Source organism: Calidris pugnax, unplaced genomic scaffold (assembly GCF_001431845.1).
Source record: "Calidris pugnax isolate Ruff unplaced genomic scaffold, ASM143184v1 scaffold24, whole genome shotgun sequence".
NCBI classification, from domain to species: domain Eukaryota; kingdom Metazoa; phylum Chordata; class Aves; order Charadriiformes; family Scolopacidae; genus Calidris; species Calidris pugnax.
The window spans coordinates 6,885,343-6,902,309 of NW_015090922.1; the positions used below are offsets into that span (position 1 = coordinate 6,885,343).

The 16,967-nt window shown below is 39.4% G+C and overlaps 1 protein-coding gene across 3 annotated transcripts in view; it reads right to left on the minus strand.

The window, feature by feature from the left end:
- The window catches only part of RPS6KC1 (ribosomal protein S6 kinase, 52kDa, polypeptide 1), a 92,304-nt gene extending 75,338 nt beyond the window's left edge, over nucleotides 1-16,966 (minus strand). The window contains exons 1-3 of one of the 3 annotated variants that reach the window (XM_014951066.1): nucleotides 16,862-16,966; nucleotides 12,102-12,137; nucleotides 7,516-7,636 (exon numbers count right to left, since the gene is read on the minus strand). In XM_014951066.1, coding sequence (XP_014806552.1) covers nucleotides 7,516-7,636; nucleotides 12,102-12,137; nucleotides 16,862-16,966 — 262 coding nt within the window. Of the gene's footprint in view, nucleotides 1-7,515; nucleotides 7,637-10,774; nucleotides 10,864-11,093; nucleotides 11,113-12,101; nucleotides 12,138-16,861 lie in introns of those variants that run through there. The other 2 variants (XM_014951069.1, XM_014951068.1) reach the window with 2 other exon arrangements.
- Nucleotide 16,967: the final 1 nt, after the last annotated feature.

Sequence of the window (16,967 nt, forward strand, 5' to 3'; positions counted from 1 at the left end):
GACTTGTCCACCCTACCCTTTCAACTGTATAAACTTTAGCAGCTCTTAGTACAAAAGAGCAAGCAACAAGCAAGCAGAAAGAAGGCAAAGGCAACGCTACCATGTTGCGTGGTAAAACTGAAATCAGGCTCTATTAAACTGCTCATCAAACTTCCAAAGTCTTCAGAGCAACACTGGTGGTGCGTTAGGACTTTTGCTTCATTCCACACAAAATAGGACATCATGAAAAACTCCCCCAGTAAAGCCCAGCAGCATAGGCCAGTTAAATGAACCCACAATATAACATGAAAACTGTTATAATGAAACAAAAAAATCAATTGCAAAGAAGTAAACACCAAACAAGGACAGAAACAGGTAACTTTTGCAAGCAAGTAATTCGTTAAGATATTTTTCCTGGCTTCCCAGAGATCTTTCTCTCCCTGATTTATTCTGTCATCAAACCCCCAAAACCCTAATTTTCCTCATCCACATCTTGTCAACACTTCCAGCGGGCACCAGCCAGGACGTGTCAGGACCAGCAGAGCCAGGCTGACCAGCACACATCCACCCATTGTCCTGGCAGCTGCAAACCCACGGGCAGGAGCTGAGCCTGCCTGGCCCTTGGTGGCACCACAGCATCTGCTCCCTTCCCACTCAGCTGCCACTTCACAGGCATCACAGAAATCTAATTACATTTGCAAGCACCTTCCCTCTCAAATTTAGCTGATATTAGCCACATGAATAAGAGGTTCAACTTTCTGACAGCACCATTACATAAGCTTTATTTTCTTAGGAACCTGAGCTAAATAAATAAATAAAATACACGTTTGAACAGAGCCATTGCAACATTAGTCACTGTCACATTTTCCAGCTCATCAGCATCAGACACACTACCAGGACAACCATTTACAGAACTAGAGGATTTTGGGGGAAGGAAGAACATAATTCAGTACTTGTTTGCTCACGGGCTATCTGGCATCTTGCTGGCAGTTCCATTTCCAGCCAACTCTCCCTAACTCCTTCCTCTTCTCCCTTTTTTCCTACTTTCAAGCAATCTTGCATTGCTTGTCACTTTCATTATCATCCTTCTCAATCATGTTCAAAGCACTGGTCCAGCCTAAACCGTGAGAGACACCCAGCTGACTCTTCAAACATTTCTATCAGGAACAGGGATTGTGTCTTTCCAGGGTTGTAGCAAGCATCAACTACATCTTAGCATATAACAAATGCATTAAAATAGTTCTGCTATTCCTCCAGCAATGATCCATTCAAAAATTCTTATATACATGGAAATCAAATGTATATTTCTGCAAAGAGAATCCACAATTCCTTTTCTGGAGCAGATCTGAACAAAAAACCACCTAGCAAGGTTTGTATTCATGTTCCAGTTACTTTCTCACAAGATTTCCAACTGTACATGACATGCAATTCTTAAACGTGCTACTTGATTTGGTATTTTCACATCTAAAAATTATCTTTATCTGAGCATTATAATGTGAATCATCTTTCTGACTCACTGCTAGCAAGTTCTCAGTATCTTGGAGGTTTGGTGGTTTTTTTTTGTCCAAAGGGAGAATATTTTTACACTAGAGTACATTTCTACAGTTGTTAGATACAAGAAATGAGGAGTACAGATGTACCAGATTTTGGTAAAATGCCATGTATAGCCAACATATGGGAATACTTAAAGTGTCCAACAAAAAAAAGTAGTTTGAAAATACTGAATAAATTATGTTGATGAATATTAGGGAAGAAGAGCAATCACTTCCCAGAAATACGTATCGTAATTGCTGCATAACAGTTCAGAAAAGTTTTAATAGCTGCATCTGCTAGGACATCTTACACTCCCGTGCTTGAGATAATTATATTTTCTCTATAAAATAGGTGGAAAAGGTTCGAGTGAAGTGCAGAAAAAGTGAAATGGTTTCTTTTTCCCACCCATAACAAGTTTCATGCTTTGATGTGAGCAGCTCTATCATAATAGCATAAAAATAAATGCACTCGCACATCATACTTATCCAAATCTGTGGTGCAAAACATGCAATGCAGTCCAGCTCTGCAGGTGTGGCAAGTCTTTGGTTGCATAAAATATAGAAGCACAGCATGACCCAATCATTTTTAAACACATCTCAGTTCTACACAGCACCTCCTGAAACACTAAATGCTGAACTTGAGAAGCTGTGCAGGTTTAATGCTTCTGCTACAAGTGAGCTCAACTGCCAGAACCACCAATGCTCATTTTGTAAAGTGCACTCTCCACAAAACAATAGGTATACATTATTTAAAGTACTCATATCCAAAAGAAAAAAAAAATTAACAGTTTGCCAGCAACTACTGGCAATGCTACTTAGTAACTAGTTTAAAAGCTGTAACTAGTGGATAGTCACCACAGCGAAGAAACGCTGCAGAAATGCTCCAGTAAAGCAGCCTGAAAACAAAAGATCTTAGTAGAGATGGACCTTGCAGCTCACCATTAACTGAACTAGACGGAAAACAAGTTTGTCAAAACCTCAAAATCAACTAAAAATATATTTTTCCTCTAGTACAAAAAATACTAGGACTGAGCTGAAGAAAAATTATTTAAATTAAATACACAGCAGGTATTATGTGTAGAAGTGAGATGGAAGGATATGCAGTAAAATTTTATGCTTTAAATGGAAATTCAATTTAAATTGAAGAGTCAGACATTCCTGTTCCTTTCAGCTATGTAGCAATCGTGTAAAATTTATTTTTATATTACTTCCTCTTTCCTGTGTTCCTCTGTGGCTTAGTTTCATTCAAATATAGTGGGGTTTGGTTTGGTTTATTTTTAATTTCAAAGAGCTTTTTGTAAATAACTCCACTGAATATTTCTGTAGATTTCCTTCTTTTACAATGTATATTGCAGTCACTTTTGTTCAAATACAATAGAAGGATGCTTTTCAGAAGGGGTTTCACTCAATTCTTCCCTTGCTTACAGAGCTAGTGTGAAAACAGCCAATTTGCTTTTCTGGCAATTTAAAATTACTTAAAATATTAGAAGCCTGCACTCTCTTCCACCCTGATTTTCTTTTCTTTTTGCCCCTTTTTACTCCCCTATGAACAGCTACCATAACTTCTGAAATTACATTATGCTTTGCAAATATTAGCTTTTAAAATAACTTGTTCAGTAAGCTCTCTACTCTGAAAATCTGATATAAAATCACGTCACGATGAAATTAATAATACACTCTCTATTTAACCATTAGTGCACAAGTTCTGACACAGCACTGAAACTTACCCACTTCCAACTTTATAAATAAGCAAAAATAAAAAGCCATAAAAGTTGGATACAATTTAGCTGACATGAAAAACAATTTAAACTAGGAATTTTACCCAGCTCTGCAACAAGAACCATGAAATCTGCATCAGAGTTCAGCTTCCTCGCGTTACACTCAGCTGGTCCACACAACAAGGGGTTAAGCCAGAGGCTCCCCCAAAGCTGTAGGAGCAGTTTGGACTTGGGTTATAAACTAACTTCAATTCAACTTGTGCAAAGTTGTTTGTGTCAGTATATTTTTTAAAGCATCTCAGTGCCATGCCTACATGCAGTAGTCACCAAAAATGAACACTAAATAGCAAAAATTACAAGTCTGTGGCAATATTTGGTAAAGGAAAATTTGTGCTTTCCAGGTTGTTTTGCCTCCAGGGGAGTTTCACATGGTTTCTCTGGCACTCAAATCAAAGGAGGGCCAGCAAACACTGCTACAGAACCATAACCTCGGGTAGCAGTAAGGGTGCTGTCATGAAAAGTGGTGGAAAAAAGGCTGACTAAACAAACTCAATTTTGGCACTTTCCAAGGCGACTGGCTTGACTATCCCAAAGTAATAGTAAATGACAAAAGAACTCACACTAAAAAGCATAATACACCCAAAAAGTACAATACCAAAAAAAACCAACCAAAAAAAAAATTCTATCCGAAACAAGAAAATAACCCCAAATAACAAAAAAACTAAACATGTAGGGGGAAAAAAAAACAAAAAAAAAAACACACACAACCACAAAAAACCCACCCCTTTTGTCCAATAAAGGACAAAAAGAGCTTATGCCAAACAGATGCAAAAATGCTAAAAATAGTTTTGCACTAGTCAACACATGCCAAAACCACCAAAAGTATACTGAATGCTAAGACATGCTAAAATCATGACACAGAGGAAAAAACATGTAAAAGCATGCAATAGATATATGTCAAAAAATGCAAAACAAACACTGGATGTGCAACAGCAAAAAACATGGAAAAGTATTCATCGGATGCATGCCCAATGCTGCTAAAATTGCTACATATAGAAAACCTGCAAAAAACAGCACTAGATGCATGCCAAAATACACCAAACACTGGCTGGATGCTAAAATGTGCACAACACATGGAAAAAAGTGCAAAAACATGCATGGCAATAAACATAGCAAACAGGCACAGTGCATGAAAAGCACAAGCAAATGCACACAAAAGCATGCTCTACATGCATGGCAAAAAACGCCAAGCATACTGAACAGTAAAATCACTAAAACAATATAGAAAGACAAAAAAAATATCACACAACAAACACATGGTAGCAGGATGCAAAAACAAAAAAAAGCCAAACACACTGGGTGCTAAACACACTTAAAAGCACGCCATAGATGCAAACCAAAAAAATGCCATATGTGTTGTATGTTTTAAAATGTACCAAAACATCTTAGAAACACTATGGGAATGGAAAAGAACCCTGCAGCAACACCTCAGAAATGGAAAAAAAAATTCCAAAAACAGGTGCAAAATCCATGCCAAAAAAAAAAAAGAGCACATGGGAGACACATGCCAAAAAACTACCAAACATGCTGGACATGAACACTCAAAACAGCAATGCAGCAATGCCAAACGTGCCTTAGGAACCAAAACTTGCACCAAAAAACCATGCAGAATCCACACAAGAAACCTTGTCCAAAAAAAAGAAAACAGCACTTTGTAGATGCATTCAAAAAAATGCCAAACAGGCTGGACATTAAACACCATGATGCACAGTGCATACAAAACCCAAAACCACAGGCTGGATGCTAAAACAAACAAACAAAAACCAAATAAAAATTAAAAAAGCACACCACCAAAACAACACACCACACTAAAACGATGTGTAAACATCATGGAAAGGCCTTAACCCCTTAGACACTGAAAAGCCAGACCAAAAACCGCATCAAAAAAGAGCACGTGGTAGACTCATGCCAAAAAGAATGCCAAACACACATTAGAAGCTTAAAAACATATTAAAGCATCCAATAATTGCACGCAGTAGATGCATGCCAAAAAAACACCAAATATACTGGACACACAAAAAAATCTCTGAATAATGCCTAAACATCTGCTGAAAATCATGCAGTATAGGGAAAAAAAACCACCAAACCGTAACAAGGTAATCCTGGACAGGAATAACACTCCAGCAATGCCCTAGGACCCAAAACCACACCAAAAATACCCCAAATCCACACTGGAAACCCTGCCAAAACAGACAGCACATGGTAGATGCCAAAAAACACCAAACATGATGGACACTAAACACCATACAAGGTCCATACAAAAAACCATAAACACAGGCTGGATATTAAAAAAAAAAAAAAAAAAAAAAAAAGAAAGAAAAACCACACATGAAAATAACTTGTAAACTCCATGGAAATGCCTTAGTGACCCAAAAAACACCTTACAAAATAAAAATCCCCCCAAAACCACCTTAGAATCGAAAGGGTTTGCCAAAAAGCCTATCAAAAAAGAGCGTGTTGTAGACTCATGCCAAAAAACACAACAACAAAAAACCACTAAAAAGCAGCACCAAACCCATTCCATACAGTTAGCATCACCCTAGAAACGCCTCAGAAACACTCACAAAGCTGCAGTAAATGCATGCCAAAAAAACCCACCAAACATGCTGGACATGTCGAAATATGCTGAAAAATCCTTAAAAACCCTCTGAAAATCATGCAGTATATGCATGAAAAAAGCCACACCTAAGAAACGCTGGACACTGAAAAAACCAGACCACCACAGCAACACCTCAGGAACCAAAGATCATGCCAAGAAAAGCACAGAATTCACACCAGAAACTTTGCCAAAAAAAAGACAGCAGATAATAAATGTTTGCCAAAAAGTGCCAAACATGCTGGATGCTCAAATCACACAAGGTACATACAAAACAAAAACAAAAGCAAAAAACCCAAACACCGTGGAAATGCCTTAGTAACTCTGAAAACACCTTACAAACTGAAAAGCCCACCAAAAAAGAGCACATAGTAAATGCACACCAAAAAGCACCAAACACATTTTGGATTGTCAGTAAGTCCTTAGAAACGCTCAAAAAAAAAAGGTGGTAAATTCATGCCAAAAAAAAAAGAAGCTAACCATGCTGGACACTTAAAAACCTGCAGAAAGCTGTGTGGTATAGCCACGCGAAAAAAACACCACGGAAATCCTGGACCCAAAAAACACCACAGCCACGCCTTAGGAACCAAAAACCACATCAAAAAATGCCCCAAATCCACATCAGAAACCTTGTGAGAAAAAATTAAAAAATTAAAAAATGAGCAGATGGCAGATGCATTCCAAAAAATGCCAAACACCATATTAGATGCATACCAGAAAAAAGCATAAATAAAGGCTAGATACTTTTAAAAAGTAATACACTAGAACAACTTGTAAATGCCATGGAAATGCCTTAGTAACCATATAAGCACTTGAAAACCAAAAATCCCACCAAAAACCAAACCAAAAAAAGTGTGCATGTTAGATGCATGCAAAGAAATGCCGAACACTTGTTGCACACCTAAAAAAGACATATTAAAATGCTTGGAAAAAAGGCTCCAACTGTCCATTCCAGACTGAAAAGCACTTAAAAACCCACTGGATGTTGTCCGGTATGCACACACCAAAAAACCAGCAACACTGTGGGCTGAACACAAAGAACACATGCTTTAAAAAAAAAAAGCCCCATCGCTAAAAAACACAACACACTGCTAAAAACAGTATGGCAGGTGGAGTTCTATATGGAGTTGTACCACTTCACTGGAAGTCCACCTATCACTCATTCACGATGACATATCCATCAGGATTAAGTTAGTAACTTTGGCTTTTAAAAGCCAATTACTTTTTGCTATGTATTTTTCATGTAGAGTCACAATCCTCTTACAGGTTGTTTTGGTGAAACAGTTAACCACTATACGTAAAACTGATCTCAAAAGCCAAGCTAGATAAAATTGATAATAACAATTAAATTCCTAAAATAAAAAATCTTTTCTTCAACAACCACTTTAACTCATCAGTAAAAATCATAGATAGCTCATATGAAAATCTTTGTTCATTATTCAAGTGCTGATCACAAAGCTAATGTATTTATGCTCCTGAAAGCAAGAGAATGTATGGTGTAAGGATACAGAACATATACATCAATAAATATTTGAGCTCGTATCTCTAATATGGAAGCAAGGACATGATGAGATTTATAGATATTGAGTTATCAAAGAATTTCAGCAAGTCAGGAAGAAATTATGCTTACCAAATACTATCGCTTTGGCAAAAGGTGGAAAGAGTTCTGAATGTCTGCATAGGTTTTTATGAATGTGCCAGAGATCTTTGTGCAGTTTCTTAAAGTCACTGTATCTCTTCCAAACAACTATCTGAAGTGGAGAAAGGGGAGAGACGTATTAGTGAGGTTCATTGTTCGTATTGCATCACACCACAAATACATTTCTTTAAGCAACCAGACAACTACCTTCAGCAAATACATTTAATAAAAATATACCATCTGAACCGCCAACTATAACAACCGTTACAAAAGAAAAAAAAAACAACAGTTGATTACCTGCCCCCAACCCCCATTTTGGCTAACAAGACTACAGTGCATAGGAAAAAAAAAAAAAATTAAGTAAAGGCTGAGAGAAGGAAACAGAGAGGGCAAAGGCAGAATGATTTCAGTCACACTGAGATCCAGAGCTACACAGGGAACCAGTAAGGGAGGAAAAAAATGCTGAATAGTAGTTTTGCCCTATCCAACGCTCGATAGCATGCTCTGCTCAGCACAGCTGCAGGTATGGGGAAGAGACAACAGCAGAAAAGCAAACAAAGGAAGAGAAATCAAAACAAGTAAGTGATTAAGGACAGCACATTAAGCACCCAGGACCACTAAACAGCTCGTACTTCGTTTATGTAAAATGCTGATCAGGTGTAAATGCAAACCCACATTTTAAATGTGGGTTTATTGCTAATAACCCTGATCAAAAATTGAACATGTTCATTTTGCAACCTAGACAAAACCTCCAACTTCAGGAATGCAGGGAGAGCGCTGGTTCATTACACCAGCTTTTCCTGATCCATCCTTTCCAAAAAGAAGTAGTCATCTCCCAGCCAGGTATTTATCTTATCCTTCTCCCATCCCGTTCTTCTATTCTTTCCATTCAAGGAAGAAAGAACTGAGTAAGAAAATTTACACTTGACTGCTAACAGGCTTGCTATCAGCATGAAAAAAATTAATTTTGACATTTTATATCTAGGAATCATTTTTGGTCAGACTCACTAAGCCATCATAATAAACCTCAACAATAATGTAAAGTGATTAAAGTAAAGCAGGGGAAAAAAAGAAAAAAAAAAGAGAGAGGCTGCAATACATTCAGCAGTTCCAGTGTTCCATCAGTCAAATGTGTCAATTAGCTTAATACAAGTAACCACAATTTAAAAGATTCCAAATATTTCTGATTGATTTAACAGATTGCCTTCTCATGAGCGACCATAATTGAAAAGCTACTTTTTTCAAGCAAACTAGATTTAAAGCTAATTAAAAGGTTTAATTTTAGAGGGAGTTGTTTTGTTGTTGTTCTGTTGCAGTTTTGAAGGTTTTTTTGTTAGGTTTTGGGTTTTGTTTTTTTTTGAACACTAAGGTCAGATGCCTTTTAAGTTTCAGCAGATGCAAGTTGCAAGTCCTACCTACAGAACAATGGAGATACAAGGTAAAATGACTGTTAACAGTAGATATGTAAAGCTTTAATATGGCAACACTGGATCCACCTTATAAACTTAGCTATACTGAAACCAGCAGTCCTGATTCAGCCCCACCTATTGTGTGCACACATTTCCAGGACTCATTTATAACTAGTACTTGGTGCAGTTCAAGAGACAAGGGAAGAAAAATCAGGATCTCTCAAGAAGGCCAACTTGTCACTTTGCTATCAGAAACAATTTTTCAATTTCACCTAATCCAATATCCAGAAAGTGGATGATTAGAGTTTCTTGAGCAGTGTGCATATAGAACATAAAATTGCTTAAGATGGTGAAGTCTTGAAACCTTAAGTTACTTTATTGTCAGTACTTGAAGAAAACATGAAAAGCTGCCAGAAAGTAAAAGTGTGAGATTCCATTCCACTGTCGCAAGTGATCCCCCAATAGCCAAGAGGGAAAAAATAAATGTAAATGTTTAGAAATAAATAAAGTAGTTTGCATAGCAAAAGCAGTCAAGGTCATCCTAAAACCTTTCACAAGCTCATGGAAACCATGCCTTTGCACGCATGCAGCTCAGCAAAGTTAGCAAAGTTCTCTCTCTGACATATGTCTTAAAAATCAGACTTGGACTCAAGGCCCAATGAAGCACAGCGAGTGTATCATAAAACTTATGTTAGACTTGTAATACAATAAGGTGCTTGTCATGGCTAGAGCCAGTAGATCTCTATTAACTCATACAGCTCATCTGTTCCACAATGAACAACCCTTTCTCCTCCATGAATAAGAGAAAAAAAGCAACACAAGACTACCCTAACTACGATTGCCTCACGTGCCATGTTCCCACCATCAATCACAGAAGCAAGGAAGTTAATGTTATGTCCACTAGGCTTTCTGTATCTATTAACACCTCCACACACAACTTCACTTAACTTCTTTCATCCTTTTGAGAAGAAAGCCCTTACAAGGTTATTTTCCTTCTATCCCATCAACAACAGCTGGGATTATCCTGAATTGTAAATGTCTGCAGCGGGAGAGATGCTGTACTAAAGGCTTGTATCAGAAAGGGCAGTCAAAAGAGGTGACAGGAAACTGGCCAGTAGAGTTGAGGACACAGTACACAGCCTTATGTACAGCTGTACTCATGTAATTTCACTGAATTTCACTGTAATGGACCTACTGACATCACAGCAGTGACATTAAAAGAGACCTCTGAAGGCGTAGGCAGGCACAGCTAAGTGGTCCTATATAGGTGCAGGGAGGGGGTTGCATGAGGCAGATCATAAAGCAACAGGGTGATTGCGTGCACAAAATTTTGTCTACCGAATTTTTAATTGAGCATTCTGGAAAACTGAGGTAAATTTCTTTTCAGTGGGAACAGGCTAGGAGCATAAACTTTTTCTTTCAACACCTGCCCACAATTCTTTTCCTACCATACGAAGCCACGATAACAGAAGAGCTCCCAGCGTATGTGGTTTTCTGACTACAACTCGCCCTCATGGCAACTACCACCACCTAGGATAGTCCTGTTAATAACCAGGTACTGTCAGATGCTTGCTTATAACAGAATGACACCACACCTAACATGCTATCACATGCAAAATAATTAATGTGATACAACGAAGGGTAGAAAAGGGCAATTGTTAACAAATTCCCAGCACATTTATGTCTTCTTGTGGACTAGAGTTTGTGGAATCCTGTTTGGCTAACCTACAGGCCACAGACCAAAGCAGCAACCAAAGCAATGACTAAAAGATAAGGCTTTGCTATTGTTTCAGAACTACTTAACATGTATTCATGCAATACTCTAGCTGACAGACACTTACAATATATTTTTCTGATGAATGGCTCATCAACAGCTCTTATAAAGTGTTTTTCCCACAATTGAAGATTAAGGTAATGGCAGAATGTGCTCATGAAAAGGTTCAATTCAGGAGTCTCCCTGGAAAAGGTGAACATCAAGCTACAAACTACAGTAATGCAGTTCTAGAACTAGATCCACAATAATCTCTGATTCTGATAGGCTATTTTAATCTTATAGAGATTAAAAAAATGCAAAAAGCATGAATGCTCATGTTGTCTGATTTTGAAGATCTCAAAGGAGGATGCAACAAAGGGATGTTAGGTGCATTAGCCAATTCTCACCTCTGCCAAGCCACTAATCAGTAACTCATGTTTGACCACACAGAGATGCAATGAATTCACTTATGGGCTCTTCTTTCATCAACTATCCAGGTTCTCCTCAACTGTAGTAAGAGACTGCACCAGAAATTGAACATATGCATATATTACACAATGCTGAAAAGCCATAAGGCTGTGCTTTTGAAGGAAGATTTTGCATGTATGTAGTATAACAGTATCAATGTCAAGTTATTAGGCCAGAAGAAATCAAGAAGGAAAAAGAAGATTTTAATCTAAAAAATAGGAAACAAAAACAAACCAAAACAGAACCCAAACCCACAGCTGACACACGTGATGCATTTTTTGTTCTCAATACAATGATTCCTGACAGTCTTTTGAGGTATTAAAGAGGGACAAGAATACAGCAGACCCTTATTTAGAGCCTTTTGGAAGACAGTAAGCAATTTTAAGCAATTTTATCAAAGTATATCACTGGAAAATACTTAAGGAGCCTGAGGCAGGCTCAGAGAGGCATAATATATGACTTGCAGTCTAATCTCTCTCAACTACTCCTATGCTCCTCCATTTTCTCTCTTCACTAATAGAGAGTAATGATGTAGGCTTTTCAGTGAAGTATTGGTTAAAGAGGAAAAGAGTACCTACAGCTGAGACCTAAGACTTGGATTGTGGACTGATCTCTGCAATTACCAGTAGGAGTTAAGTAACTACCAATTTGCCAATTCCAGCCCTGAGAAAAGAGCTTGCAAAGTTATCAAAGCAGTTTTGTCATCAAAAGACATTTTACTCCCTAAGACTTTGTTTCAAGTCACGATTCTATCACTGAGGGCAGAATTGCAACATGTTACTCCAGCTACTGTTTTCAACTATGAAAGGTAAAGACAAACGGAAACATACAAAAAACTGTTTACTCAATTACAACAACAAAACACAGAAATTGCTAAATTACATGAAAGTTGCTTCAAAAGACATAGTGTGATACATAAACACATTTGCACAAGTTTAAATTGTTACCTCCTGGACATCCTCTGGATTTTTTCTTGAAACAATCTGAAAAGCAAAACAAAACAAAACAAAAAAAACATATAAGCACTTGGATTTTCAGTTTGGAAGTTAAAAAGCAAGACACAATGATTTGTTGTTGAAGAGAAAAATCTGGAAAAAGACAAACAGTTGCATGCTCCTCTGCACTCAGAAATGTTTTCATTTATTTTTAGAGAAGTCTAATATCCAAATACAATACAGTGAGGTATTTTAGCTGCAGAGTCAGTCAATGTTATTAGAAATAAAGACGTACATTCTAGGCAAAATGGCACAGAAGGCAGCTCACAAAACAAAGCTATGTAGAGCACATCCCCCATCATTTTTACAGTCTCTTCCTATTAATTCATATTAGGGCCACATTATTCCCAATAAGCAGAGCTAATTAAGGCTACTTGGCTTAATATAAACTGCACAACCTCACTGTGAACGTGAGGCTTTGCATTTACTAAGACAGTATTTCCACTTCACTTACAGCCATCAATGCGCTCACAGATCTGACTCTATCCTTGTGCATTTGTTTCTCCTTAAACACTCTTTGCCTAATTAATTATAAATGATTTTGTTCAGAGGAAAATTGCAGTGAAAATGAGGCTTGGCTACACACCATAAAGAAGCCTGTATTTTGTCAGGATTTTTTTCTTTAAATAAATATTGATCCCAAAAGCCTTTGTAATCCAAGTTCTGTATTGGGCTTATAAACAGCAGTTAAGAGCATATCCGCACAAACAAACAAATCAAATAAAGACATCTTTAATTCATAACTGCAATTATCTCATGCAAGTCAGTCTATCCTTCATTATAACTCAACCAAAGCTGTTTAACAAAATAATTAGCCTATTGTTAGCTAAAGCAAAATAGGGCACTCTCAATCCAAACTGACACACCCCAGAGTAATTAATGCTGTGAATAGGTGATGCGTATAGACGAGCGCCCGGAGACCTCGCTACTCGCACCCCAGAGACTAAACCACCACCCCACTGTACCACAAGCCCCACGCAGCTGTTGCTCTAAGGTGGAAGTCACTGAATCTACACTTTCCTCTTGCTAAGTGACAATAACATACGCCTCATACTTCCCACAAACAAAGCTCTCTTCCTCCCTTTCATTTTTCAAGAATCCTTGCCAAAGCCTCCCAGATTTTGTAACATCAGCCCATGACACAGCCCAGCCACTGTAATCTGTCACACACTTTGGAGGAGATGAGACAGAAAAGAGAAGCGTTACCTTCTCTAGCAATCTCCCAAAAGACCTAAAGCATTTTCCTTCACGAGTCTAAACTCTTTCTCTCACCTTGCACATCAAAGTCCTCTTCCTCCAGCGTAGTCTACATTGATAAAACCTTCCTCAACTTTTCCTCACTCTTGAGTAATCTAACACTTGGCAACTTTACCAGATTTTAACCTTGGCAGCTGTTGCTCCTTCATTCACTACCAGGCAGTTCATATGTACAACTGGTGAAATATTCCTAACCTTCTTTTCTAATAGCTGGCGTACTTGATGTAAGGAGCCTGTAGAGCTGGGGGAAGAAGATATCATAGGCATGGCTGCACATCACAGAAGAACACCAAAGGGCACGCACCAACTGCTTTGCTTTCCAGTTCACCTTTAGTTAAAGCCTTGCAACAGTTTTGGCAGCTAGGTAAGTTACCAGATGGGCAGAAGGAGACCCAGAGAGATGAGTAATTACCCAGCCAGTTAGTAAGAATCTGGAATAAAACCCAGAGGCCCTGTTTCACACTTGTTCTAATGTTACATCGCCTTCTATATCTACCAGCCATGCCAACTTTAAGTCAGTACGTAATAATTTATGTGTTGTCCTACTTTGTTCTCCATATCCTTTTCTGAAGGTCAACCACAGAAGAGGTCTGCCCCTTCAATCCAACCTATAATCAACCTAGAGACTTGGCAGAGATGATCCAATCCCCCAAATTTTCAATGCACTTTTTTAATCCTCCCACAAGGATCAATGCAGTCAGCTCCTCCTGCAAATCTGTAATGCTAGCAACTTTAATCTATTTTTAAAAATATCAGTAAGATACCCACCAATGAGCTAAGCAATGTGTAATTACTGCATTAGGCTCTGAAAACAGAGATCCTACAAGGTTCCTCACCATCGAACAAAGTATTTCAGATTATCTTGTTCATTGTCTGATTTACAGATATCCAACATAACTCATTAGAATTTTAATTATAATTAATAATTGCAATCTTCTAAATGATCTGAACTTTTATTAGTGACCTATACATTCAGACACCATTAAAGAACACTACTCATATTGCAACTTGCTTATATCTCTTTCTGTTCTTTAGCCTTTGGAAATTGATATATAAAGCCTCTATTCATTTAATCTTGTCTGCACTTAGAATTATTTCAGTTTACAAATAAATAAAATATATATTCTTTGGTATAGAAACAAAACTTTTAAGAAAAAGCTACAAGAAGGATAGACCACCTTAGCACTCAGAAGAGACTGTATAGATAGCTGTGTCTTTGGGTCTGATGTTCAGAACACGCTGAACAAGTGTTTTCTCATCCATGATTATTAACCTATCGTTATATTGGAACAGAAAGTTCCTTTAACTCCGTTTCACAAAGGATTCACTCATACACCATTGAAAGGAACCAGAAATCTCCACTAGCATGTACTGAGTACCCTAAATTTCAACCAGAAGGGTATTCAACACAACAGGAAGATCCACCTCACTTTTTTTCTGGCGGTCCCCCAAAGTTGCTGAGCATCAGATCAGCAAATACATCTGTAGTGCTGCGATATCAACCACGGAGCCAGATCACTGCAGGAGCAGCAGAGAAGAGTAGGAGGAGAGAAAAAGGATGGGATAACAGATAAGTACATTGAATTACTTCTAAATCATTTTGTTCAGCATCTAACTCCCCAAATCCTCGCTTCGAGTACTATGGCACAGATTACCAGCTAGAGCTCTACTGAAACAGAAGTTATTTATAAATACTTCTACGTTTGTGAATCCAAAGCATCCTTCGCTGCATGAAAGAGAAATATTTTTTCAGTTTGAGGATTTCAAATATCAAAACACACTGAAGAACTAATGATCTCTGGTGAGCTCAGTTTAATTTGGACAGCTCACAGACTGATCAGCTCCTTGCTCGGTACTAAATCACGTGCAGTCAGCACACGGCCTGATTCTGCATCACCTCGCTCAGAAAAGCACCTGCTCATCCACAACTTAAGGGACATGGAGGAAGACTGACAATCCTCACTACTTCGCTACAACTCGCTCTTCAACAATTCTGCATAAACAAAAACATCACACAACACTTTAACTGGCTTCAGGCAGTAAGAACAAAGTTACCAGAATAAAATCAGCTGAAGTCTTGGCTCATTCCTATTCCTTCCTATTCCACTGACACAACTTTTTAAAGCATACACAGACACTCAGCCCACCAAGAGCTAGTGCAGACGGGTGTGATGGCACTGGTTTCCTCCTTGCCTGTACCTCAGGAAAGGTTTTTAGAGTAAAACATCATAGGGAAAAACAACTCTCTTTTTTTTTTCTCCTCTTAACAAATACTACATTTTATTGGACTAAAATGAATGCTCCCAACATGTCCCATTTGTGTTTGGTGGGCTTGTACGCATATATTTGACAAAATAGAAGAAAAAAACATTTTTAATTTCCCAAGTCATACAAAGTGATCATGGTTGAACAAGCTGAGCACTACAATGTACACATATAGAATGTTGTATTCTTTGAGTTAGAGTGTTTACAAACATATGTTGCTGTCATGGGCAGAACATCTACAGCTGCAGTAACTACAAGATCACTGGTCATTTAAATAAACCCTGTCTCTCTGTGACACTTTCTGCTGCTCTCAATACATCTCACCATACCTGTGACCTCAACTCTCACTCCTCATGCATCTCCCTCCATGTTTTTACTTACTCCTCTCCCTTTTTGGCTTAAATAGGAAAGCAGAGGGGAAAAGAAAGCAAGACATTTTCCCAGAGGCACAGAAGGAGCTTTCAGCAAAACCACCACCGAGACAGCTCTTGGAGCGTCGTGATTTGCTTCAGCTTTCCTTCTTCTCCTACTAGGCCTCTCTTATTCATCCAGACCCTCTTCTGCCCAAGCGTGGCTGGACCCAAGGCACAGGCAGCCCTTAAGAAAGGGATATTGAGTTGAAGCAGCCCCCCGCTTGCAGCCTGGGCGAGCGGCACCCACGCACCCTGCTCCCCCACCTTCCCTCCACAGCCCACTGTGCAGGAACACAGAGCAATCCCCCCTACGCAAGGGATTTGGGGGAAGAAGAGGGGGGGGAAAAAAGCAAAAGCAAAAAAAAAAAAAGCAAGACAGAGTGGTTTGGTTTTAAGCTATTGTGGGACGCCCTGCAACAAACAGGAAAGAAATTGACGGTTAATTGCGAAGGGCGGCTGAGGCAATTACAAGGTTAGGGGAAAGCTGCAAGTTCGCAGGAGGGGTCCGAGGCTCAGCTCTGGGGAGGCCGCCGGGTCCGACCCTCCCTCCCTCCCACCCCGGTCCCTGAGGCGGGGGCGTTCCACGTCGCCACCGGGCCGACCCCCACCGGCCGCAGGCTCTGTTCCGCAGCCAGCGGGCGGCTTGAAGGACCGAACAACCGGGCAGGCCGGGGCACGGGGGCCTGAGGAGGCGAGGGGCCGGGCGGCGGCGCCCCGGGCAGCCGGCAGGGAGGAGGCCGAGTCCGGGAGCCGGGGCCCGGCCGGGCGCTGACTCACCCGCGCCGTGACCTTGTAGACGGTGTGCCCGCGGGGGTGCCGCCGCGGCTCCGTCACCGTGTAGAAGCGGGCCAGGTCCCCGCCGCGCTCCCTCGGGCTCAGCATG